Source organism: Pan paniscus, chromosome 2, assembly GCF_029289425.2.
Source record: "Pan paniscus chromosome 2, NHGRI_mPanPan1-v2.0_pri, whole genome shotgun sequence".
NCBI lineage: Eukaryota > Metazoa > Chordata > Mammalia > Primates > Hominidae > Pan > Pan paniscus.
In genome coordinates, this window is record NC_085926.1 from 14,203,156 (window position 1) to 14,226,752 (window position 23,597).

Genomic DNA, 23,597 nt, shown 5'->3' on the forward strand with positions numbered 1-23,597 from the left:
TAGTTAGTTTCCCAATTTCCAATAAAGTTGATTCTGACTGCTTTTGCCAGTTTATTTTCTCCTTTTGTGGAGGGATGGGCTTTTGTAGTTCCCTATTCTGCCATTTTCACTTTTGGGGTGCTGACTTTTGAGAAGCAACGTGCACTTCAAAACAGCAGGCATTATGTGGAGCTGGAGCCACATCAGATAGACTACATGGGAAACAAGCAGTGGAAATAAAAGTGGCCCCATCACCATTGTACACAGTGACTCATCTCAAGAATACCTTTAACTTTAGGCTCCACTGGACCAGTAATGCTGATCCCTCAGCATGTCTGGGGTTGATGGGGAGAAGATACTTATCCCAGGGATGCCTAAAGCTGTAGCTGCTCCTTGTCATTTTAGGTTTCTCATGCCAACAGAGCAGTAGGCAAAGAAAGGAGTTCTTACACTTGTAGGAATATCAGATTCTGCCTATCATGAGGAAATAGCACTGCTGCTAGATAATGGGGTCAGAGAAGAGGATGCCCCAAAGCTCAGGGGATTCAGTGGGGCTCATTTTGGTGTTTCACAGCCCAATGACAACACTTATGGGCAATTGCAGCAATGATAGTCTGCCCAGTGCACAGTGACCAGGGCTTCAAACCTCTAGGGATGATGACCCAGTTACCTCAGCAGACCAGCAAGCTCATATGCAGGAGTGGTGGTCAAGTATGAGGGCTATGCAGAATGAGTAGTGACACACAGGGACAATGAACACCATTGATGACCTTAGAATTCATGGTAATGATGGGGTCTGTAGCTTGTTTCACAAACCCTCTTTCTTAACTTCTTTGTAGAAATTGTGACAGGCAAAATCCTAAAAGAAGCAGTATCAGGAGGGAGTGTACTTAATATGGGAAAGCAGTATCCCCCAGGTCTCAGCATTCCCACACAAGCTGGCCTGACTTCTATATCCCAACACATGCATCTCTTTGCCGAGGGCTTCCTCTGGCTGCTGGAGCCTGCTGTAACCACAGGCATGGCAGCCTAGAAATGCCTAGAGTACTAATGCCATATCCCCAACTGCAGCCCTCGACCAGCCCAACCTCAGATAAGATGTCATGGAGGACGTCAGGATATCATTGTGTCCTCCACTGGCTCCACGTACTCACGGGGGTAGCTTGTATGTTAACAATTCCTTTCTTGCCTCCTTGCATTCTGTCTCGGTTCACACTCCCCTACAGTACTGATTGGCATGAAATAAACTACTTGCACTCAAATCCGTGACTGAAGGTCTGCTTCTTGGGGAGCCCAGGATAAGATGCCCCACGTCTCTCCTCCTTCCTTCGAGGAAGCCTAGTGTCTTGCTTCTGACTGTTTTCCTTCTTTTTCAAGCACAGAAAAATGGGCCAATTCGACAGACATAACAATTTGCTCACTGAATTGCTGCCCATTGTACTTGGAATGAGTAATAACAACAAAAGCCTCCCTAACACAGTCTACCAGACCCTGCAGTATCTGAGCCCAGCCTGCCTCCAGTCCTGTCCTCAATCACTGCTCCTAGTTTTATTGCAGGGAGCCGAAGGCCCATGGGAAATGACCAACTCGGCATTCCACTAGAGGCTATATGATCAAACAGCAAACTGTTTATCATGAATGCAGGATGTGGGCAAACTCACGACTGCTCCTGCCGACAGAAGGTTTGCTGGAGGCAATCACTCCCTGGTACTGAGGTTATCTATGGTGACATCTAGAGCCTGTTGTTCGAGGAATGCAGTCTTGCAAGCCTACTCTGGACTGAGCAGCTGACCCCTTCTTCCACCCCTCTTCTCACTATTTCTTTTGCCTAATAAATATGGAGGGCTATGTAAAGCTCAGGGCCCTTGTCCACTAGAGGCAAGGTGCCCCCTGACCCCTTCTTCCAAATATACTCTTTTGTCTCTTGTCTTTTATTCCCAGGTTCGCCCCCTTGGTTCAGTCCCCCTAGGTCCATGCAGGCTACAAGTGGCACTTGAACAGGCAACAGTCTGAACACAGGGACTATGAGGACATGAACGAAGAAGGTCTGCCGGAGCAGAGGAACTGAAATTGAAAGGTGAACAGGGATGCCGGGCCGGGTCTGCCAGCAGCGGATATAAGGTCAGTGCCCTAAGGAGGTACTGGGAGTAGTGCTTTAAAGAAGTGCTGGGAACCGGAAGTTTTCTGAATCAGGGTAACAAGGGGAAGAATTTGTCTGTTGAAGAAAAACATTATGTGCAGTTGCTTAAAGTTCTGTTGAGACAGTCTGGAGCTCAGGTTAATTCACAGGCACTAACTAACCTCCTGCAGAAGCCACAAAATGTTACTATGCATAACCCATGGTTTCCCCAGGCAGGCACTCTTGATGTGGAAAATTGGGACAGAGCACGAGAAGGATTAAAACGGGCTCATCAAAAAGGTCTTAAAGTTGATTCTTCTGTTTTCTTCACTTGGAGTTTAGTTCATACTGTACTTCCGACATTATCTCCTTATTATTCTGCAGGAGAGCAGGCTGAATCTAAATCTGAAAGAATATGTTGTCCCACCCACAGCTCCAATTGAAAATAAAAAACAGGAGAGGGAGGATAAGAATTGACCTATACTCCCTCCTCCAATTGCAGAAACATCTGTACCGCCTCCTTTGGTAGCAGAAATAGAAACCCCAATACAAAGAATTTTATGCTCTGCTGCCATAGCTGGAGAGCCCTTAGGACCTCTATGCGTAATGCAAACACAGATTGTAAATGTGCGCTGGCACCTGTGAGATGTACAAAAAACATGGGAAATTTTCTCAGAACTTGTCAAGATGTAGGAACTGAGCTTCATTGCTCTTCAATGTTAGCTGAAGCAATGGCTAATTTAGTAGTTGACAAATCTAAAAGGAGCCAAGGGTCAAACCCTAAAATCGGAAAATAATTGTGGAAAAACTGGACATTTAAAAAAGGAATGCCACCAGATCTCAGGACAGAAAGGATCTTACAATGCAGTTCCCCCCACCCTGCCCCACAGCGGAAAAAATGCCAGGACTTTGTCCTTGCTGTAACAAAGGAAATCACTGGGCTAATCAGTGCTGCTCAAAATTTCATCAGATTGGCACAGCCCTGTCGGGAAATGAGATGGGGGCCTGGACCCCAGCCCCACAAACAATGAGGGCATTCCCAGCCCAAACCTCAACCCTGTTTCAGGGATGGGTTTCCGGAGGTACATTGATTCCCTCCCCGCAGGAACACCAGGAAGTGCAGGATTAGATCTCGCAGTCAGAGAACAGGTAACGTTAGTTGGTGGAGACAAACCTATCAAAGTTCCCACTGGTATTTGGGGACCTTTACCAACAGTATACACAGGACTAATTTTAGGCAAAAGCCGGCTTAACTTGCAGGTCATTACTGTAGTCCCAGGAGTTGCTGACTCTGATTATGAAGGAGAAATTCAAGTAGTTTTAATGTCACAAGATCTTTGGGTTTTTGAACCTGGAGAATATAATGCTCAATTATTGCTTGTTCCCTGCAAATTACACCCCTCTCCATGAAAGGAGAAATGAGGAAATAAAGGGTTTGGGAGCACAACTACATGGGAAATCTATCTATCCCAACCCATAGCCTCTAATAGACCCACCTGTGTAGTACAAATTAAAGGAAAGAAATCTTAGGGGCTTATGGATACGGGAACTGATGTGTCAGTAATATCTAAAGACAATTGCCCCCATCCTGGCCCTTGCAATTAACTTCTACATCCTTAGTGGGAGTAGGAACAGCTCAACGTGTTCAACAGAGTGCTGAGATTTTACCTCTTCTCAGTCCAGATGGACAGTCATGTACTTTTCAACTTTATGTTGCAAATATAGCCATCAATTTATGGGGTCAAGACTTACTTACAGCATGGGATGGGAGACTTACAAATGAAAACTTTGATAACTCAGGATTTAAAATGTAGAAGAACATGGGATATCAGAGTGGAAAAGGTTTGGGGAGGTTTCTACAATGAAATCCTAACCCGGTATCAGTAACTGGAAAAACAGATAGAAAAGGGCTAAGACGTCAGGATTTCTGACAGGGGTCATTGATATTTCTCCTCCGCCCACTGCCTTACCATTAGAATGGCTCTTTCTACCTAATCAAACAGTCAAAACCTTGCAAGTTTCTCTTTCTTTAATTACACAAATTGCATCTACGGGCAAGCATAGGTCAAAAATGCTTATGGGATATGATCCTGACAAAATTATTGTTCCTTTAGACTCCCAGCAACAAGCCGCAACTTGGGAAATGGTGACTGCCTGGCAAACTCTTTTGCAGATTTCGTGGGTGCTATAGATAACCACTACCCCTTAGACAAAATTTTACAATTTTATAAAATCCATTCTTTCATTCTTCTTGTGATTACTCATCACACGCCTATTCCAGGTGGACAGACTTATTTTACTGATGGCTCTTCCAAAGGTCATGCCACTATCTATGGACCTAAACACACTCAAACAATAATGACCTCCGGTGCTTTAGCTCAACGCTCAGAGCTAATTGTAGTCATCCAGGTTTTACAGCTTACAGCTTCAGATCCTGTCAACATTGTCTGTGATTCAGCTTATGTTGTAAATGTAGCCCGTTGCATAAAAGCTTCTACAGTTAAAAGTACACTAGACCCAGAACTGCTTAATTTGTTTCACTTATTCTCATATGCTGCATGCTACATGCCAAACAGGTGAGACAGCTGTTCATGTACAGCTACACTGTCGTCATTTGCTCATATAGGGCTACCTAAACAATTAAAAACTGACAAGGGACCCACTTAATCTAGTCATGCTTTTCAAAATTTCTTACAGCTTTGGGCTATAACCCAAAAAACAGGAATTCCTTATAATCCTAGAGGACAAGGCATTATAGAACAGGCACATCAAATATTACAACGCATGCTGAAAAAACAAAAAGGGGGTATAGGAGGCCAACTACCACCTTAATCAAAACTACATTTAGCCTTATTTACTTTAAATTTTTTGACTGCTGGTATGGATGGTAAGACTCCAGCAGAAAGACATTGGCAAGTGTTAGAGGAAAAGAGGAAAGTTTATCCAAAAGTGTTATGGAAAACGCCGGAAAAAGGAAAATGGAAAGGTCCAGTGGATTTACTGATCAGGGGAAGAAGGCATGCTTGTGTTTTTACAGGAGATGGACAAACCGTGTGGGTGCCCTCAAGGTGCGTGCGACTATGGAATGGGAGACTGGAGGAACCCAGGGTGGCCAACCATGGGCCCAGTCCCTCTGATACAAGCCATGAGTCAGCTAAGCCTGAGTGCAAAGATGGAGAGAAGGCCAATGGGAGTCACGACACAGTTCTAATGTTACATTTGTAAAGAGTATCACCACTCAATTTACAGTTTGTGTTTTTAATCCTTATGTCTTTTTGGCAGCTAAGAAGGACCAGCTCTAGGTAAACAATACCCAATTGACCTATAAATCTTGCCAGTTATATCACTGCATTAATCATAGCACATTGCAAACATGTAATATCTCTACTTTGTTGATTTTAGGTCTCATCCCTGGGCTATGGATTCCCGTTAATCTGTCTGAGCCTTGGGCTGCCACACCTGCTTTGCATTTTGTAAAACTTCTTCTAACTCAGCTAACTCATTGTGTCCATAGAGCCTTAGGCATGATAATTTTTGCTATTGTTTCCTTGATCACACTAATAACTTCTGTTGTGATATCTTCTGTAGCTTTGCATAGTTCTATTCAAACAGCTTAGTACATGGAGAACTGGACATGCACAGCCAGCCAAGCATGGCTACTTCAGAATAAAATTAACACTGAGTTACAAACTGAAGTGGTAATGTTGAAATCCATGGTTCTATGGTTAGGGGAACAAGAACAAAGCTTGCAATTGCAGCAACAATTGTGTTGTCATTTTACTCACACTCATATTTGTGTAACCAACTTAGAATATAACCAAAGTAAGTATCCATGGGACCTTGTGGAAGCCCATTTTCAGGGAGCTTTCACATCCAACATCACCTTTGATATTGGTGAATTACAAAACAAAATTCTTGATTTAAATAGGCAAACTCAAGAATTTGAGCCTTCTTTAGAAGACTGGACCGGATTCCAGCAAGGCCTGGAGAGCCTCAACCCTTGGAACTATCTAACACACCACAGTTACATCTTTTATGTGGTTCTTGGAATAATGTTGTTTTGTCTCTGTCTTCTGTTTATAGTCTGTAAAATCAGATGGACTGCCAATCAGAGAATGAGAGCTGCCCAGCCTGGCCTTACGTTCTTTCAATTAATTCATAAACAGAAAGGGGGATATGCAGGGAGCTGAAGGCCCGTGGGATTCGGCATTCCACTGGAGGCTATGTGATCAAACAGCAAACTGTTTATCATGAATGCAGGATGTGGGCAAACTCACAACTGCTCCTGCCGACAGAAGGTTTGCTGGAGGCAGTCACTCCCTGGCACTGAGGTTACCTATGGTGACATCTAGAGCCTGTTGTTCGAGGAATGCAGTCTTGCAAGCCTACTCTGGACTGAGCAGCTGACCCCTTCTTCCACCCCCCTTCTCACTATCTCTTTTGCCTAATAAATATGGAGGGCTGTGTAAAGCTCAGGGCCCTTGTCTGCTAGAGGCAAAGTGCCACCTGACCCCTTCTTCCAAATACACTCTTTTGTCTCTTGTCTTTTATTCCCACATTCACTCCCTTTGTTCAGTCCCCCTAGGTCTGTGTGGCTTACACAGTGGCACCCCAAATAGTGACAGAATCAGGTGTTCCACATTTTATGAACACCCTTCCCATCATTTGTCATTTGGTGAATTATTACTCATCCTTCAGATTTTAGCTTTCAAGCCATTTCCTTGGAGAGACTTCCCCCAAGCCCCCTCATATTGACCATTTCCCTCTATGATTCTCCTTCAAAGGACACTCTGCTTTTCCATTTTATGCTTATAGTAAGTCGCCTTCCTATATTTACTGGTGTGTTTATCGGATTAATATCTTTCTCCCAACTAAACTGCACAGAAATGTTGAGATGGGCCCTGAAGTTCTCCAAGGCAGATAGATGGTGGCAGTGAAGTTGTGATAAGGAGGGAGGGCAAGAGGGGACGTGGCCAGAAGCCCACAGGTCCCTGGCTGATGGACACATGAGGTGTGAAGAGGGACAGCATTTTCAGAAACTTTGAGTGCCGTTTTCCCTCTTGACCCCACAACCCCCTCCACCTAGGTCCTCATTTCCTTGCTCCTCTTGATAATAAAAGTTTTCAAAAGAATCATTCATGCCCCTTGTCTCCTATTGCTCTCATCACAGTCACAAAATCAGGCTTTTGTACCCACTACACAACCAAAATATTTTGTCAAGGCCAGCTATGCGCCTCCACGTGGCTGAATCCCAGGGACTACAGTCACTCCTCATTCTCTCTTGGCCCATCAGCGGCAGTAGACACAGCTGTGGGCCCCACCTTCCTGAAGGCTTCTCTTCCCCTTGCAGACCGCTCCTCTGCTTCTCCTCCCTCGCCAGCCACTCCTTCCCAGTCCCCTTTGCTGGTGTCTCCTGACTGCCTCGACCACTGAATGCTGGGGGCTCCCAGGTTCAGGCCTGGGTCTCCGCTTCTCTGACCACAGTCACTCCCTTGGTGATGTTCATTCTGAGGCACACAGGTTTTAAATGCCTCCTGTAAGTCAACAGCCCCCAAATCAGTATTACTAGCTTAACCTCCTTCCTGGACGCCTGACTCTATACTCAGCTGCCTGCCTGCAACCTCCCCTTAGAGACTGTAGATATGTCAAACTACACATGGCCCAAAGCAAGCTCCTGGCTCTCTTCTCACCCCACCCTGATCCTCCTGCTTTTTTCCCCATCCCAGTAAATGACAACTCTGTCTGTCCATGAGCTCAGGCCAAAACCTCTGTGTTCCCTTGACTCCTTCCCATGTCCAATTCATCACCATCGTCAGAGATGGTCCTCCTGTGTCTGCCTTTGCCTTCTTGCCGCTCTTTCTCAACCGTGCAGCCTCAGCAACCTTTGGAAAGGAGAGTCAGGTCATGTCACTTCTTGGCTAAAAAGATTTCAGTGACTTGCATCTACTCAGAACAAATCCAAAGTCCCAACAGCAGTGCACAAGGCCCTACCTGATCTGCCCCCAACCAACTCTCCACCCTCCCTCCTCATCTCTGACCCCTCTCCTTCTTGCACCCTTGTCTCCAGCTTCCCTGGTTTCCCTGATGTTCCTTAAATGTGACAAGCTCACTCCTGCCCCAGGGTCTTTGCACCATTGGTTTTCCTGCCTGCAGTACTTTTTGCAGATGGCCCCAAGACTTGCTTCCTCATTTTTTCAGAGTTCTGCTCAATATCAGCGTCTCCATAATACCTTCCTTGACTGCCCTGTTATCAATGGCAACCCTAGGTCCCCAGAGCTTCCTATGCCCTTAACCTGCATTTTAAAATTTCACAGCATGTATCCCCATCTCATTTTCTATATTCACTTGTTTGTTTATTGCCCATCTCACCGGCTAGAACCTGAGTTCCATGAAAGTGAGAACTGTATGCCCAGCTCACCTCTGCAGCTGGGAAGAGGCCCTGCTAAAGGAATGAATGAGACTCTGCTCAATAAATATTTATAGATTAAACCAACAAGTAAGTGGATTTATATTTACTTCCACGTGGATCTCAGGGATATGTTCAAGATGTCATCTAGTAATGAGAGTTGTGAACTGGGATTCTGAGGAAACAGCTCATTCCTGACTCCTTACTAACCCTTTTGTATGTTTTCAAAGCAAACATGCAAAGCATGAAGACCTTCAAAAACCCTTCTCTTCCCTCTCAAACCCTGATTCAGCTTGCAAAGGGCAAAAGAGCCCTTCCTTTTGTTGTAGGAGACCTGAGTCTCTTAGATGGTTTCCCTATATGACCTTGGTCAATCCAGATACTCTCGTTGGGCCTCATTTTCTCCTTCTGTAAAGCCTCCGAGATCTTCCAGCTCTGACGTTCTATGGTTCATTTCCACCTGAGATGGCTGTGGCACTTTGACTTCACTGGGGGAAGCATTTCAGATAAGCAGGCCCTGCTATCTCTGGAGCCTTTCTCTTCACCTTCATCCCTTCACGTGAAACCCAACGCCAGAGCTTCTGGGACAGCCTCCTCATTGATAAAGTGTTCCCTGACTTCTCAATGAGCTTGCACACTGTAGCTGCAGCGATAATGGGCTATATCTGGCCGGCCCGGAATCTTGCCTATGTTCCAGTCAGTGCTGTGACTATCAGTTGTCTGCTGAGCATGAATGGCCAGAGGCAGAAAAAGGACAAGGAGCCCCGCTGGTGAGAAGTGGAAGTGATTAACTTATGTCGCATGCTCCAGCGGGAGTCTCAGCCAGTGATAGGCGAATGAGTGTATGTTGACAGCTGCCTTGGAGTTCACACCACACCATCAGCACTCTGCAGGAAACAGATTACTTCAGGGCTTGAGAGCTCGTTGACAGCTGGAGCTTTCTGATAAAGTTGTCAGAAAGTGAAAAGGACAGTCCCAGGAAGTTGTAAGTTTCCTGTCCTTGGAGGTGTTGTGGTAGAGGAGGAGAAGTGGTGGATGGGATGTTGTAGACGAGGTTAAAAGTGCACTGATGGGCTGGGTGTGGTGGCTCATGCCTTTAATCCTAGCACTTTGAGAAGCCGAGGCAGGCGGATTGCCTGAGCTCAGGAGTTCGAGACCAGCCTGGGCAACATGGTAAAACCCCCGTTTCTATTAAAAATACAAAAAATTAGCTGGGTGTGGTGGTGCATGCCTGTAATCCCAGCTACATGGGAGGCTGAGGCACAAGAATGTCTTGAACCCAGGAGGCAAAGGTTGTAGTGAGCTGAGATCATGCCACTGCACTCCTGCCTTAGTGACAGATGAGACTCTGTCTCATGAAAGAAAGAGAAAGAAAGAAAGAAAGAAAGAAAGAAAGAAAGAAAGAAAGAAAGAAAGAAAAGGGCAGTGATGGGCATGTCTGTCCTGTTCTTCACAATGTCATTATAACCTAACATGGTCTCCTCTTCCGTGCTCAGGGGCTCAGGGCCAAGGTGTATCTGTCTGGGCATCAGTTGGGGCCCCTGGGAATGGTGGAATGAGGGGAAGGTGGTATAAGCAAGTTGGGCTAAACTTCTAGAAGGAGAGCCAGGATCCAGGTGTCAGGAAAGGGCAAAATCCAGAGATAGTCAGAAAGAGAGAGGAATTCAGGGTGGGAAGCAAATATTCACAATAGGGGAAATGAGATAAAGTGAAAACAAGTCAAGATCAACTAGGATCGGAGGACAGTGGGTCCAAGTGGTCACTTATAAGTTGGAAAAGGTATGATGCCAGGTGCATTGGCCTAGATTTAAAAATGACCAGAAGTGGGGTGTACATTGTGTCTTGCTGATAACACTGCACTGCAGAACACTAGCGATCATCTTTTCAGGAAGGCCAATTCAGAAAAAACAGAAGGACTCATGGGCCACGTTTACCACCACCTAAAATACTTTTGTTAACTCTCATGGAAAAAAATACAGATATTCTTGTAACTTGGATTACATACTTTGTGCAATGTCACTTAGAAAATTGGTACTGCTTTTGGCCACTTTGATGTTACTCTCCAGGCCTATTTGAGAAGATGATAAGAGGTGGCAACTTTCTAATCTTTCACCTTAATATAGCCCAAGCAAAGAGCTATATAGACCCTTGTGGGCTGTCCACATGATCTCATCTCTGCTGTAGAATTTCATCAAGTGGAATTTCAACTTTGGAGAAAGCAATATAAACTACATGGTTGCGTAAGGAGTCCACAAGTCTGAATACTTATTCTGTTGGCAGCCCCACCCCTCTCTTTTTCACTTTGATTTGCATGTAGTTTTCAGTCAGGCCAGAAAAAGCACTTAAAGCTCTCCATTCCATGACCCCCACCCTCCCAAAGGCGTGAGCCCTGTTGGGCTTTGGCGTCAGTCTGAAAGATCGTGCACGTTTTCTGTTTCTACCCAAGCATGTCACAGGAGAGAGCCTGACCTGGGTGGGGTGAGATGAGGAAACTGGATGACTTCCCAGCCTCTCATGAGTCAGGTGTTCATGGCCTCATTCTTTTATTCAGAGAGGATTCCTGGAACATAACCTATTTTCTGATATCAGTGCAAAAACACCTTTAGCGCCAAGTGGCACCCTTTGGGGTCACATCGATGGACCCTACAGGCAGCGTCCTCTTCAGAATGGGAGAGACGGGCTGGGAGAAGCAGCCAGGAGGCCCTCTTTGCAGAGTCTCTGGGGCGATGGTGCAAAGTTTAAGTTTTATTCTAAGAGCAATGGGAAGTTATTAGAGAGTTTAACGCAGACAGGCCGTGATGTGATAACCATTTTTAGAAGATATCTCTGTCCGCAGAGTGGGTGATGAAACTGAGGGAGGGAGGGGATGAGGGAGACAAGTTAGGAGGCTACTGAGGTCTCCATCCATTCGCATATTCATTCATTCTCCAAATATTTCCTGTACTCTAACTGTATGGGCAGCAGGCACTGGAGATGAGGCTCCCTACCCTGCCAGAGCTTAGGGGTGAGAATGACAATAAAAAAGTAAACAACTAAACAGAAGAGATCATTTCAAAGTGTGATGAGTGCTATGCAGAACATGAAACAAGGTGCTGTGATAAAAGGGACTGGAAGGGAGGTGACAGTCACTTCAGAGGGCTGAGGGGACAGAAAGCCTTTCTGAGGAAATGGCATTTGTGTTAAGACCTAATACTGGGACTGTGTGAGTCATATGAAAGTGTGGAGTGGGGGTAGGGGAGTGTTACAGGTAGCGGAATCCGTGAGTGCAAAGGCCTTGAGGCAGGAATGAGCTTGGCTTGTGACCAGGGAGTGACGTCTAGGAAGAGAGGTCAGCAGGGGCCAAGCTAGGCAGCTCCTTGAAGCCCCCAGTTAGTAGCTGGCTTTTATTCTGAGAGGATGAGGAGCCATAACAGAGGGTCCAATGATAGAATCCAGGGGCTGGCAAACTATAGCCCACAGGTCATGTTGGCCCACCTCCTGTTTGTGTAAATAAAGTTTTATTGGAACACAGCCTCACCCATTCATTTACATGTTGTCTATGGCTGCTTTCACACTACAAGGCAGAGCTGAGCAGTTGTGACAGAAACCAGCTGGCCCACAAAGCCTAAAATACTTTCTCTCTTTCTGGCCTTTTGCAGGAAAGTTTGCTGATATCTGATTTAGTTTGTGTTTTCAGAAGGTGACTGATTCTGGCTGCTGTGTGGGGTGGCATCATGACATGGAGCTACAAGGCCACTGTGGGACAAGAGATGAAGATGAGGTCTCTCCTTTGCATCAGTGCCTTTCGGCTGATGTTTCCTCCTCCCTCTGTCCCTCCATCAGACAGAGGGAGATGGTGGCTCAGCCTGGTGGGCTTATCTTTCTGGATGCACACTGCTTCTAAGGACAGTGGCTGCCCGGCACACTGTGGCCAGCCAGGCAGACTCTGCTTTGCCGGGTGAACTTGGCAAGAGGAGTTCACTGCTGCTTCTGGAGCCTCCACCCAAACCAAAACTGCCTGTCTTTTGTCTGCGACACCTCGTCACCAATTTAGGGCTTAGGAGACAGCATGGGCCAAGCAGCTGCTTCCCATTCCCTGCTTGTCCCATGTCAGCAGCTGCTCATGATTGCCAAGCGTGCCCACACCACTCCCAGCAGACGGCAAGAGGCGCTGTGAGAAAAGGATCTAGTGTCCAAATTGCAGGGCAGATTGCTTTTGTTTTGTTTCTTAAGAAAAACATGAAATAAGTAAAATAGTTGAGTATTGTGTTAGAAAACTAACCCCAAACATCTGGGTTTTTGGTACTGTGGTAGCTTATTTTCATTCTTTTGTTTCTAACTGACAAATATTCACAAAATAATTGAGTTGGTACAATTTTTTAAAGAAGGAAAACCATCCACGTTGTGTAAAGACATGGTGAGGATGAGAGCAGGGACAAGAACAGACGATTTGGAATGATATCACAGCTGTCCCCAAGTAGCTCTCTCTGGTGGAGCTTATTTCAACCAGAATTTATTGAGCACCTACTCTGTGCCAACTATTGTCAGGTACTCGGGAGGCTGAGTGAAATAAAACAAGGTCCCTGCTGTCTGGGCACTCACAATCAGATAACAATGACTATAAGAGTGGCAATATGACAATATAACCAAAACAAAGCACTTGTGATAGTCCTTCATCCCCACAACATCCCTCTAATGTAGGTATTCTCCTTCCAATTTTAAATTGACATTTGAAGAGGAAATGCCAGAGTTGGGATTTGAAACCAATTTATTTGTCTTCAGAGCCTTCTGCTGCCCCTTGGATTAGTAGAGCTAGAACTAGTCTGTGTAAGTTCTAGGGAGGTAGGTTTCAGCTCAAGAACAGAAGGGCAACTAAAAAGGTGATGAGCTGTGTGTCAAGGGTGTTGTGTAAATCAAGGTCTACGGAGGCATGGCTGAATCCAGACCCTCCAAAGAGATTCTCAGAAATTAATCTCTCTCTGTGTCTTGGCTCTGCTTTTCCCTGGCTTGACTGCAGTAGCAAGTAGATTTTTCCCTATGAAATGGCAGGATGCCATCAGGAGCTTCAAGCTAACATTCTATCTACTCCACAGAGTCTCAACAGAAAGAGGGCATCTTTTCTAAATGGTTTCAGCAAAAGTCCCAGGACTAACTCTGATTGGCCAGGTTTGAGTCACATGCCCGTGTCTGAGCCAATTTCTACAGCCACGTGAATGTGGGACTCTCATTGAATAAACTCACCAACACACATGGACTGAGAGCAATCCTCACCCCCTATCTTCTGGGGTCCCCTAATACCACTCTTCTCAATGGTATAAAGGTACTGGGCTCTTTGAGGTCTTTGGATCAGAGGTCATGAGTTCCATTATAATAGAAGGAGGGTGGATTTGGAGTTCAACAGCTTGGTTAGTCACTTAATGTGTGACCTTGAATAAATACCCTTCTCTGAGCCTCATCTATAAACTGGGTATCATAGCACCTTCCCTGCTGGCTGCAGGAATGATTAAACAGGCACTGGCTGCACAGTGGATGCCGAGTCTCAATATCAAGCTCCTGGGATAGGGGCCACTTGGACAAGGGCTGTTTGTAGAGGGCTGGCCAAGCCAGTTTCCCTCTCCAGCTTCTCGAGCTCCAGCCGGCTCCCCAGAACGACGTTCCCAGAATGAATTGGCTCAACTCCTTGCAGAAATGCTTCCAGAAAAGGCAATTCGGGATCAGGTCCTCCACTTTTTAGCTGTGTTAGACACAGCTGAGTGGTAGAAAATGTACATTCTGGGTCTTCTTCATGGCATCATTAGGACAAAGGTGAACGGTTGACTTCAAGTAAAGGAGGTTACCCCAGATAATCAGTGTGGGCCTGCTTTGATCAGTTGAAAGTCCTTAAGAGCAGAACTGAGGCTTCTCTGAAGAAGAATTTCTGCCTGTGGACAGCAGCTTCAGTTCATGCCCAAGTCCAGCCTCCCCTTCCTGACAGCCCTCCAGTCTCCACAATCATGTAGGCCAATTCTTTGCAATAAATCCCTTAATATGTATCTCCTACTGGCTCTTTTTGTTCGAACCCTGGCTGATACAGACTTTGGTACTAGAAGTCACTCTAGAGGATCACGATCTTAAGGAAGAGTTTTCCAAATCAGTTCAAGGTCTTCTGGAATTGGTTCTCTAAACTGATTAGATTTTAAAACACTAATGACTCTGTTTTCAGTGGCAAAGAACAGCCATCTCCAACATTTTGGGCATCATGGACCCGTCTCATGGAAGACGATTTTTCCACAGATGATTGGGTTGGGGGATGGTTTAGGGATATAACTGTTCCACCTCAGATAATCAGACATTAGATTCTCATAAGGAACACGCGACCTAGATCCCTTGCATGTGCAGTTCACAATAAGATTCACACTGTGAGAATCTAATGCTGCTGATGATTTGACAGGAGGTGGAGCTCAGGTGGTAATGCTCACTCGCCTGCCCCTCATCTCCTGCTGTATGGCCCGGTTCCTAAGAGGCCACGGACCAGTACCAATCCGCAGCCCAGGGGTTGGGGACCCCTGGCAAAGAGGACACTGGTAGTACATGGCATGCCATGGCAATAGAGATATGCCAAATATTGCCATTGGTAAGGAAAGGAAGAACATGGCTGAAATACAAGAGCTCTATTAGGGCTTCTCTTAGTACTACCATGTCCTGTCAACCCAATTCAGGCAGAGCTATTAATGGCCTACACCCTTCAAAAATGAAAGTTTGGGTCACTCTACGAGGTAAAAAAGCATGACCAGCTGAGGTGCTTGCTGAGGGCAGAGGGACTATGGAATGGTTAGTGGAAGAAGGTGGTTATAAATGCCAGCTACGACCATGTGCAGTTGCAGAAATGAGGACTGTAATAGCTATAAATATTTCTTCCTTATTTTGTTATGTACATGTTGGTATATATCTGTTAAGCAAATATGTTTGTTTTCTTACCTTTCTTATGCCCTTATCATATAACATAAGGTGTATTAATAATAGTTAACTTTACATCACAGTATTTACAGGCTACCAAAGGGAAGGGTGAACATCACCCAAGGACTTTGCACACTGCTCTGGGAAAAGGGTTAATGTGTTTTCAGTTGTACTCAGGGTGTTTGTATCATGTTAGATGGAAGTGTGACTTAGCTATCTTGTTTATTTGGATAATTATGTATGGTTTAAGGAGATGATCTGGGTGGACTGTGATGGTCAGTTTTATCTGACAGCTTGGCTGGGCTTTCATCCCCAGTTATTCAATTAAATACTAATCTAGGTGTAGCTGTGATGGTATTTTGTAGATGTGATTAACATTCATAATCAGTTGTCTTAAAATAGATTATTTTTGGTTATCTGGGCGGGCCTAATTCAATTGAAAGATCTTACAAGCAGAACTGCAGTTTCCCTTAATTCCTGTGAAATTTCCCTGAAATTTTGCCTGTGGACTGCAGCTTCATGTTGTGCCCAAGAGGTTCAGACTGCCTGTACTGACAGCCCAGTTTCAGAGTGCCCAGCCAGATTCCACAGTAGTGTAGGCCCATTCCTTGCAATAAATCCTTTAGTATGTATCTCTTACTGGTTCTGTTTCAGTGGTTGCACCCTGGCCAATACCCTCCTATTTTCTAGAAGAGATTGTATAGAATTGATGTTAATTCTTCTTTGAACGTTTGGAGATTTCTTTTTTGACAGTTTTTTAAAATTACAAATTTAACTTCCTTAATATTGGAGCACTATTGAAATGATCTATTTCATATTGGGTGAGTTGTGGTAGTTTTTGTATTTCGAGAAGTTGTTTCATTTCATCTAAGTTGTCTAATTTATGTGTATAGAGTTGTTCATATTATTCCCTTATTATTGTTTTGATGTGGGTAGGGTCTGTAGGAATATCCTGTTTCCTTCTTGATGTTGGTAATTTGTGGCTTTTCTTTTTTTCTCTATCAGCTTTGCTAGAGGGTTAGAAATTGCATTTATTTTGTATGAAGAATCAGTTTTTTGTTTCATTGATTTTCTCTGTTTCTAGTTTCATCAATTTCTGCTCTTTATAGTTTCCTTTTTTCTGTTTGCTTTGGATTTGTCTTGCTTTTCTTTTTTAGGTTCTTGATATGAGAGCTTAGATGATTGATTTGAGACTTTTCCTCTTTTCTGACATTTGCACTTAGCGCTGTAAATTTCCTTCTCAGCACTGTGTTAGCTGTTTCCCATAAATTTTGGTATGTTGTATATTTTCATTCAATTCCATGGATTTTTTCTTTCCTTGAAGACTTTGCCTTTGATTATTTTGAAGTATGTCTTTTTGTTTTCCACAGGTTTGGAAATTTTCATTTTTTTTTTTGTTATTGATTTCTAGTTTGATTCTATTGTATTCAAAAAAATACTGTGTCTGATTTCAATTCTTTTAAACTCAGTGACATTTTTCATGGCCTAGGATATGGTCTATCTTGATATGTGTCTTGTGGGCACCCAAAAATAATACATACTCAGCTGTTGGTGGTGGAGTGGTCTATAAATGCCAATTAGATCCTGTCAGTTGGTCGTGTTGTTGAGTTTTCTATATCCTTGATGATTTTCCATACAGTTGGTCTATCAGTTGTTGAAAGAGCAGTGCAAAGTCTTCGACTATAATTGTGGATTTGTCTATTTCTCCTTTCAGTTCTATCAGTTTTTGCTTTACATATTTTGCAACCCTTGTTTGGTGTAGACACATTTAGGATTGCTATGACTTCTTGATGGGTTATCTTTTTTATCATTATGTAATGTCCCTCTCGTCTCTGACTTCCTCTCCTCTGAAGTCTACCTTACCATTTATTAATATAGACATTCCTCCTTTCATTTAAGTAATGTTTGTATGATGTATCTTTTTCCATCCTTTTACTTTCAACCAGTCTATATTATCATATTTGAAGTGAGTTGCTTGTAGACATCATAGGTCATGTTTTTGTTGTTGTTGTTGTTGTTTTTGAGACGGAGTCTCGCTCTGTCGCCCAGGCTGGAGTGCAGTGGTGCAATCTCGGCTCACTGCAAGCTCCGCCTCCCGGGTTCACGCCATTCTCCTGCCTCAGCCTCCCAAGTAGGTGGAACTACAGGTGCCCGCCACCGCACCGGGCTAATTTTTTGTATTTTTAGTAGAGACGGGGTTTCACAGTGGTCTCAATCTCCTGACATCATGATCCGCCCACCTCGGCCTCCCAAAGTGCTGGGATTACAGGTGTGAGCCACCGCGCCCGGCCGAGTTGGTCATGTTTTTTAATCCACTGTGCCAATCTCTGTCTGTTAATTGGTGTAGCTGGCCCATTTATATTTAATATAAATATTGATATTATAAAGCTAGGTCTGTCATTTTTAAATGGTCTGTTTATTCTCTGTTTTTAATTTCTTTTTAATTCTTTTTTAATTATTATGTTAATGAGATGGGGTTTTACTCTGTCACCCAGGCTGGAGCACAGTGGTGCAATCATAGCTCACTGCAGTATTGAGCTCCTGGGCTCAAGTGATCCTCCCACCTCAGCCTCCTGAGTAGCTAGGACTATAAGCACCCAGATTCTGTTTTAAATTTCTTTGTTTACTTTCTTCTGCCTTCCTGTGGGTTACACTAGCATTTTTAAAATTCTATTTTGGAACAGACATGGTGGCTCATGCCTGTAATCCCAGCACTTTGGGAGGCCAAGGCGGGAGAATCCCTCGAGCCCAGGAATTAGAGACCTGCCTGGGCAACATAGCAAGATTTGGGCTCTACATAAAACTTTTAAAAAAATAGCCAAGTTCCATGGTACGTACCTGTAGACCCAACTATTCGGGAGGGTGAGGTGGGAGGATCACTTGAGCCCAGGATACCAAGGATGCAGTGAACCATGATTACACTGCTGCACTCCAGCCTGGGTGGCAGAGTAAGGCCCTGTCTCTAAAAATAAAAGTAATTTTGTTTTGATTTATCAATAGTGTATTTGAGTGTATCTTTTCATATAGACTTTTGGTGGTTTCTCTAAGTACTAAATTATGTATACATAACTTATCAGCCTACTGATGTAATTATTTTACCAGTTTAAGTGAAGTATAGAAACCTTAGCTCCCTTTCTGTCCCTTTACCTGCACCTGTTAATAGCTGTCTTAAATTTTTCTTCTACATACATGTGGAACCACAGCAGCCAGTGTTGTAATATTTGCTCCGTCCATCAAACATGATTTAGGGAAGCTTATCTGGGGGAAAGGGAAAGCCTGTTTGGTTTACCCATTTTTTTTTTGTTATATTCTTTCTTTTTTCCTGATGTTCCAAAGTTCCTCCTTTTATAGCTTTCTTTCTGTTCTTTTTATTATGGCTATTTTGAGATCCTTTTCAGATAATTCTAATATCTCCATCACCTTCATCGATTAGTTGTCTTTTATTCATTCCATTTGAGATCTTCCTGATTCTTGATATGTCAAGTGAATTTTTATTAAAACCTGGAAATTGTTGTATTTCGATGAGACTCGGGGCCTTATGGAAGCCTTCTCTGTAGCTAGCTTTCTCTGAACTGTTCTCACTGGGGCATGTGTGTGACACTCCTCGTGGCTGACATGTGAAAGTAGAAGTCCAGGTTTCCCACTCAGCCTCTGCTAACACCAATGTGTGGGGGTTCTCATTACTGCCAAGTTGGGGGAGAGAGTTCCTGCTCCCCAGCAGTCTCACTGACAGTTTGATGGAGGTGGCCTCATTGCTGCTGGGTGCTGCTGAAAGTCCTGACCCTCCCAAGACCTCCTTGGACACACTGGAGAGTGGGGAGAGGGAGAGACTCCACATTATTGCTGAGTGGGAGTGAAAATCCAGAGTCTCCATGTGGGTGGACTCCATGAGGGTGGGGAAGGATGAGCTGATTGCCAGCCAGCGAGGGTGAGGCCTTCGGCTCTCTACTTGGCCTTCTTGGACACCGCTCCAGCCAGGCTACTGGGATCCTTGTTACAGCCTCACAAGTGGGGGCGTCTAGGCTCCCACTCACCATTTGCTTTGTATGATTTGTGTGGTGTTTAGCTGGAGTAGAACACGTTGCCTAAAAGTTTTCTCTCTTGCTAAGCTGCCTTTTCCTGGCCATTTGGTGAGAGAGCAGGCTTTTGTTGAGGTTTTCTTTGTGTTTCCAGGTCACCAGCTTCTTCTGCTCCAAGTCTCTTCCCAGGACAATTTGATTCCTATCTGAGCTTGGGAAGTCTGTGCTGATATTACTCAGGGGAGTCGCAGCAGCACCGGACCTGCCTCAGAGGATCACCTGAACTTGGAGAGAGATGATTATGGATTGCAGACAGGAACATAATATGAAAAATAGAAGAAAACCATGTCATTTGTACTTTGAGTATGTGTTGGGTGTTTGAAAAGTGATTTTTTTCATCACGTGTCCTATCTTTATTACTCCTTTTTTTTCTTTTTGTTATTACGATGAAAAGTTCATGGTCATTGTAGAAAAATGAGAAACCAAGGTTAAGTAAGAAGAAAACTTTGGGCAGGAGGATCACTTGAGCCCAGGAGTTCAGGCTGCAGTGAGCTATGATTACACCACTGCACTCCAGCCTGGGCAGCAGAGTGAGACCCTGACTCAAAAAACAAAAAATTTACAATAAAGTTGAACTTTACTGGGCATCAAGAAAAAAAAAAAAAAGAAGAAGAAAACATTGACCTAAATGAGAGATACTTGGAAGCTGTGTAAGTCGCAGGTGGTACGCCTACAAAGCCGGCCTGCCTGTGTCCACCACTGCAGCCCCTCTGACATTTCTGTTTCCTCCCTCTAAGCCTTCAGGGGCATCTGCCCAGTGCCAGGTCCTATGCTGAGTGCAGGTAGTGGATGTACAAGTCAGACCTGCAGAGCAGAGCCTCTGCCTGTTGACAAGAAGGAGGGGAGGCTGCCCCAGGCAGAGGGAGTGGCATTGCAGAGATGCAGAGACATGAACAACTTGGTGCAGCCCTTTCAGCGTTGCTAGAGCATTGCGGGGAAGGAGGCTGCGGTGCTGGGCTGTGCAGTCCTAAGTTTGCACCTGTTCTGTGGGCCACAGGAGAGCAGAGTCTGAGATGAGGACAGTATTAGTTTGCTAGAGCTTCCATGACAAAATACACAGACTAGGGGGCTTAAGCAACAGACATTTATTTTCTAACAATTCGGGAGGCCGGAAATCTAAGATCAAGGTGTTGGCAAGTTTGGGTTCTCCCAGGGCCTCTCTCCTCGGCTTGCAAGTGGTCACCTTCTCACTGTGTCTTCACAGTCTCTCCTCTGAATATGCCTAGCCCTGGGGTCTCTGTGTGTCCAATCTCCTCTTTTTATAAGACCTCCAGTCAGATTGGATGAGGGTCCACCTTAACAGCCTCATTTTAACTTGACTATCTCTTTAGAGGCCCTATCTCCAGATATGGGCATGCTCTGATATACTGGGGGTTAGGACTTCAACATAAAAATTTCTGGGGTGGAGAAGGAGATGCAGCACAGCCCCTAACAGGAAGCGAGCAGAGGAGTGGCTGGATCCTAGCTCTGTTACATAATTGGATTTCTGGCATCATGGAGGATGGATTGCAGGGAGAGGGGGCTCAGAGACTGTCAGATTTTTAAAGAAAAGGCAAGAGACCGTGGAGATACAAACAAAGGTGGGAGCCATGGGCGTGGAGAGCAGCAGGTGGGTCAGGGTGGGAGGGACAAGCAGAGAGAGGCGAGAGGGGCATCAGTGAGCCCACGCACAGGTCTTGGAGGCTCCTGGCCCTGGCACCCCTCTAGGAGAAGCCCTCTCACTGGGATCAGCCTCCAAGGCTGGCCTCCTTCCTCTTCCCTCTTGATCCCATCTGGTAAACCTGCTTGCTGCTTTCCCCAAACAGAATGCATCCAAAGAGATCCACAGGAACACACAATGCAATTAAATTTCTGGAAACTAAAGACAGAAAAAAATTGTGAAAGTAGGTCAACTGCAGTGTAGCTGATTTACAGAGTCAATAATAACTCCACAGGTGTGCGCAGAGCGGCACACTCCTCATTAATGGGCCCCTTTTGCCAGGTTTTCTGTATCAGAATTTTGCTAGTTTCACAAAAGGAATTTGGAAGCTTTCCTTCTTTCTCTGTGCACTGAAATGCTTTAAATAGCATCGGAGTGATCGTTCCCCTAAAGATTTGGTTGGGTTCACTTATAGGCCTGGTGATTTCCCCCCTTTTCACATCTTTATGAAGGTGGTCCCTTGAGACCATCACCACAATCAAGATGGCAAGCATTTCCATTGCCCCCAAAGTCGCCTCGTGCCCTCCTGTTTACAACCCGCCCCTCCTCCACCCCCGTCCCCAGGCAATCCTTGGCCTACTTTCTGTTTTTATAGATTTGTTTGCATCTTCTAGAATTTTATGTAAATGGAATCAAACAGTACTTTCTTTGGCCTTTTTCACTCAGCATAATTATTTAGAGATTCACGCATGTTGTGGGTATCCAGAGTTTATTCATTTTTATTGCTGAGTAAAATTCCATTGTATGAATATACCACCATTTGTCTATATATTCACCAGTTGGGGGACATTTGAGTTGTTTCCAGTTTGAGGCTATTATAAATAAAGCTGCTATAAACATTCTTGTACAAGTCTTTGTGTAGACATATGTATTTTTTTCTTTCTTGGATAAATACCTAGAAGTGGAAAGATTGGGCCATATGGTAGGTGTATGTTTAATGTTTTAAGAAACTGCCCATTTTCCAAAGTGGCTGTTCCATTTTACATTCTCACCAGCAGCGTACGAGAGCATTCCGGTTGCTCCATATCCTTGCCAGCAGTAGATACAGTCTTCTTCTCATTTTTTGAGTGGTTGCAAATTGACAACTTTCTCAAATTCTTCTCTTTATCTTCGACTAGGTTACCTAACCCACAGATCCTCCAGTGAAGCTCAGGTACCTGTGTGTCATTCCAGGGTGTGAGCTGGGGGAAGACTGAGGGAAGACGGGAAGTGAAGCAGGGAAGGAGAGAAAGAAAACACAGGGTGGTGCATGATTGAGCATGTCACAGCTTCAGAGCGAAGCACACCAGGTCACTCAGCCATGTAACATCTCCAGAGAGCCAAGACTAGCAGAGGAAGAAAGAAGCATCTCCTGGTGATTTTCCATCATCTGTCTTTCACTGGTCCAAATTGACCCTACGGGCCTTAACTCCCTTGAAAGTGTTGTGGCCCCTTCAGACGGCTGCTGGGGAAGCCACATGCTACATCTCAGGGCAGAGTGCTTCATCTGGGTCCAGAAACAGTGAGACAAGCCAGAGCCTCTGCGTGACCAGTCAGGTTGGACCAGGGCACCAGAGTTGCTGTGGTTCCACGGAAGGTAAGAGGCCAGGCCTAGGTGCAGACGTTGCCCTGTGGGAGGTGGAGCCCGTGGCAATTAGGAGATGAGCTGGTGTGGGGCCTGTGCTCCCCTGAGCAAGTAAGTGAGGCTGGGGGTGTCGGTGGGGGTGCAACCAGTGGAGCTGAGCAAACCCGGAGAGGTCCATGAGTTGAGTCAAGTACAAGCTTCACGGAGAGTTTGCATCTGTGAGCTCCTCTTATCTCCCGCACAGTCCTGGAATGTAAACAGGATGTAAAATCTGAAGCCCTGGATTTCTGATGAGGAAAGTCTGGTCTTCTCCAAGTGACCCATCCAGGATCACACATCAACCAAGGGTGGCACACATGGGTCTTCAGACTCTGAGCCCAGTGCTCTCTCCACTGTGCTAGGTAGTTTCAAAACATTCTCAGATTTACATTTCTGGGACTATGTTTGGTTTGGGGGCACCTGCTGGAAGACCGAACAGCACATCCCGAATCTTGTTTTCTATTTTCAGCCACCTTGGGGGAGTGGAGCAGCAGCAGATCCAGGTAACAAGGCTGCCCAGGGGCCATATGGCAAGGAGATGGGGGATCTTGAGATCTAGTCCTGCTTTGTGTGACTTTGGGCTAATGATTGTTTGCCTTGAGTCTTGTTCACTCCCCTACTTCTGCCCTCATTCATTCAGCAAACATATGGTAAGAGGGTATGACCTATGTGCCAGATATTGTGCTATAGAGGGAATATCAAAATGAGTGAAGTCGTCATGAAATTTCTAATCCTGACCCACGTTACATGGGAAAATCATTAATGTACATCTTATAGGGACATTGGGTGAATTATAA

General features: G+C 44.9%; 1 protein-coding gene across 2 annotated transcripts in view; it reads left to right on the plus strand.

Moving 5' to 3' along the window:
- The window catches only part of LSM3 (LSM3 homolog, U6 small nuclear RNA and mRNA degradation associated), a 68,865-nt gene extending 46,827 nt beyond the window's left edge, over positions 1 to 22,038 (plus strand). The window contains exons 4-5 of one of the 2 annotated variants that reach the window (XR_004670452.2): positions 1,921 to 2,100; positions 19,593 to 22,038. Coding sequence is in view for 1 of the 2 variants with exons in the window: in XM_063602718.1 (XP_063458788.1) it covers positions 1,921 to 1,992 (72 nt within the window). In the remaining variant the exon portion in view is untranslated. Of the gene's footprint in view, positions 1 to 1,920; positions 3,609 to 19,592 lie in introns of those variants that run through there. The other variant, XM_063602718.1, reaches the window with a different exon arrangement.
- The last annotated feature ends 1,559 nt before the right edge of the window (positions 22,039 to 23,597 follow it).